At 47.4% G+C, this 3,653-nt stretch overlaps 1 protein-coding gene across 1 annotated transcript in view; it reads right to left on the bottom strand.

The window, feature by feature from the left end:
* The window catches only part of ADAMTS9 (ADAM metallopeptidase with thrombospondin type 1 motif, 9), a gene marked incomplete at its 5' end in the record, with an annotated part of 81,673 nt that extends 78,540 nt beyond the window's left edge, over window positions 1–3,133 (bottom strand). The window contains one exon of the mRNA XM_010087595.1: window positions 2,971–3,133. Within this exon, the coding sequence (XP_010085897.1) occupies window positions 2,971–3,133 (163 nt within the window). The remainder of the gene's footprint in view (window positions 1–2,970) is intronic.
* Between the last annotated feature and the right edge of the window lie 520 nt (window positions 3,134–3,653).

The raw sequence follows: 3,653 nt of genomic DNA, 5'->3' as shown, positions 1-3,653 counted from the left end.
GGAAGAGCTTGCTATCGTGAAGCGATGGGTGGTAGCGGCGCTGCACCTAGTGACATCATGTCGTTGGCCTGGCCAAGTCTTCATCCCATCAGGGCTATTCAGTAAAACACAACTAATTATTCTGCCAGATCCCCGACCAGATGACAAATTGATTCACGGTACTAACTAAAAGAAGGGAAGGAGGAGAAATTGCACCATTTCCTATGACTGAAACTACATTAACCTGTTACCCCAAGGAAAACTTTGTCAAGAGTTTTTATTGCGGCGGTTGAGTTATACGCCAGACGGCTGAAGTGCATTGCCAGGAGACCCCAGTCTGTGCTATGAAAGTTCATACACAGAGCACGGTTTACATTCGATATCCATCAGCATTCAGAGGAGAAAGATCTTTTTTTCAGAACATCTGCAGAGTATCTCATATGTCAGAGGACCTCAAACTGTTATCAGAAACTGCTAATTAAAACTTAACAAAATCAAATACCTGTTTGTCTAAGCTGACCTGAGGACGCTGAAAACTAAAAGTAACACCAGGGAGATGACTGGAAATTAAAGCTTTTACTCAATCTGTCAGTCAACTCACAAGGGAAAGTTTTCCTGGATACTGCAAGAAGTCCATAATTACGTCATCACGGCAAGGGCACACCAGTATGTTGCTTATTAATCATTTCCAGGAAGAAGACTATCAGAAAGCCACTCTTAGTAGTACCACTGCCTGGCAACACGGGCTCCCTTGGTCACTGCAGGGTGGGTACTTAAGCTTTCCCTCGCATGAATTTCCTCTTTGAGCACATTTTGATCCCTGCCAGAAGCCTGCAATGCAAACACACCTTTTCACACGTTCTTCTGACAAAAGGCTGGGTTCACACAACACCCTACAGCTATAACAAAGTCTCAAACTCTCGCCAAGCCATTCTTCTCTGGTAGATGCACTGCATCTAGAACAGCCCGCACTGCTAGATTTTTTGTTTTCCCCTTTGCTCCAATGACCCATGGGACATCTTCTCTCCACCAGATGTAATCCCAGGGGCAAACACCAAGGTTCAGCATTGCCCAAGCTGCCCTGCACTTGCTCTTTAAATGAAGTGACCAAGACTTGTTCACCAAATGCGTATGACCAAAGCATCACTCCCTTTCAAAAACTTGGACAATGGTAAAAGGGAGAAGGAGAGATGGAGAAGAAGAGGATAGAAGGACACGTAAATCTGTCACACCTATCCAGAACCCTTAAGCTTATATTTGAGAGGTGAGAACCTTCTCCCTCCACTACACAAAGCAACCAAGAAGAGCAAGGAAACAAATACAAGCAAGAAGCAAAGCATGTTGGAAAAGAGGAGAAAGAGATATACACCATGCAGGTAATATCACAGATGGAGTATTATTCTTGTGAATCACAATCCAGAAGAATAATACCCTAAAGAGAAGCTATGATCCAGTGGGGTGAAGGACAGCAGACCATTATAACAGCACAGAGTAAAGTCCACAAGCAAAAGTCAGAGCCCTCCCAGCTACCTTTGATTCAATGAGTCCTGTGATCTGCTGCTCCGTTCCTCCAAGGGCTACTGATGCAATGTGCCAGATTCCATGTTTCTTTCCAACTGTTCTGAGTCTCCTGCATCTGATCTCAAAGAAGGGAGCAGAAACAGCTGGAAGAGAGAAACCAGAATGGCATAGTCCAGCAGCAACCCTTGGAAGAACAAACAACAACAGCCTTGTGAGAGGTACCATTGTCCCCCAGCATGGATGTTTGCACCTGGACACATATCCCCGTGTTTTCTAGAAGAAACACGTGTTCCTAGTGCGTCAGCTCTGGCCAGTTGCACAGCACCAGAGCATCTGCTGAGTTAACGCAATCAGTGCAAACTGAACAGACCGACAGCTCAACAACACAGCTGCAATCCACGGTCGTGGGTGCCAAAGGAGTCACACGTGCTAAGTGCAGTTTAAGTGTGGCACCACACTTCTCCTCCAGCGGTACCTTTACTCCCTCAGCAACTCCACCTGCTTTGCAGCACACGAGCAGCTCGCAGCCTGCGCAAGGGCAGCCAGTCAAGCTCTACTCTGTTTAGGCTTTAAAGCTCCTGTAGATCTCGCTGCAGGCCAAAGGAGGAGGGCAAAACAGCAGGTGAAACAGGAGACCGAAGGAATAAGCTTCTTCAGAGAGAACTTGGGTATTTGTGCCAAAAGAGAGGATTAGTTGTGAAAATCAGGAAGTCAAGGAAGCAGAGAGCAGCAGGAGGCCACAGAAGATAACAGGGACAGTAGGAGCAAGGCTACTGCTCACCAAGGCATGTGAAAGGAAGATAAAAAGGCTTGTGCTCTTTCATATGTGCAAAGACTAGAAAGAGGGAGTGAGGAGGTCAGGGAGATGGTGCTGGTGGAGGAAGGGCCACAAGGAATAAAAAGCCTTTGAAAATGAACCATGGAAAAGTATTAATAAGGGAAGAACTATCAGGGTTGGTGTTGGGACCTTCTCATTTCCACTAGAAAGAAATGAGATGTTGCAACTCACAACCAGATTTGAGGAAGACGAGGGGCACAGCAAGACCAAGAAAGGAGGACGTCATTTAAAGGACAGAAACAGAATTTCAGACAGAGAGCAAATCAGATTAGGATGGTTAGGAATTACACGTACAAGAGGACAGAAAGCAAGTTTAAAGGCTCATAGGATACTGAAGGCAAGACAGCCGGAAGAATCTCTTGCCAGCCTGACAGCAGGGATGAAACAGAAACTGTAACATTTTTCCTGACCGCAACTTCCTTACAACCGATTACTAGAAAGCAGAGGCGCACCACAGCTCTCCAGGACAGCGGTACCACCGCGAGCCTGGTCCTAGCGCACACAGTACCATTTCTAGAGGGGTCCCTCAACTCCACATCCCTTCTGCCCCACGCAAACCTACTGGCTTCTTACTGCAAATTAGTTCCCTTTCGTAAGTGCCAAGTCATCAAGGGCAGTAACAAAACGAGTACCTGGAGTATCACAGGTCTGCCTGTCCCCTGAAGAGTTGTTTGGAGGTGTCCGGTGTCGGTAAACTAGATGTGGTTTATTGTGCTCTTCTTCATACTCCTGTTCTTCGAGTGATAACAGTGGCTCTACGAAGTAGTCCCCATCATCAGACTTGAACGTGCCTAGCTGAGAGGGACCAGAGAGGAACAGGCAATCAGCTGTGGGTGATGACAAAGCACGGAGCAGGACTACCCAACAAAAGGAGTAGTTAATGAGGGAGGTGTGCGAGCATCCAGTTCTGCAGCGTTCCCTGCAAAGGCACAGGCTGGAGCTCCAGTTCCCACCGTACCCCTTGCAACCACGCCAGGCTGCGCTGCTCCCTGCAGCCATCCCACTGGAACTTAAGGAAAGCAAATTACCAATCCACGGGCAGGAAGCACAAGAGGGGGATGTCTGTCAGACCCAGTCCCCTATGCCAGTGACATTTACCAAGTCACATCTACCCAGAGGGAGATAGTGCCACAGCGTGCTAGAGGCCTCAGTGCAACCCTATCACGTTGTGCTGGTTTTCATACAGCAGCTCTCCCTAAGACAAGCTTTAAACACATGTGTAAGGACAAGAGAGAGATCCCCAGCCAGTGAAACCCCTTCTTATTATGAGAAGACCCCAACAGTCCTAGTTGCACGTGACTATGAATGTAGGGAT

The sequence above is a fragment of the Pterocles gutturalis genome, unplaced genomic scaffold, assembly GCF_000699245.1.
Source record: "Pterocles gutturalis isolate BGI_N339 unplaced genomic scaffold, ASM69924v1 scaffold19701, whole genome shotgun sequence".
In the NCBI taxonomy this organism is placed as follows: Eukaryota; Metazoa; Chordata; class Aves; order Pterocliformes; family Pteroclidae; genus Pterocles; species Pterocles gutturalis.
Note: the sequence above shows the minus strand (reverse complement) of the source record. Positions and strands in the feature narration are given on the sequence as shown.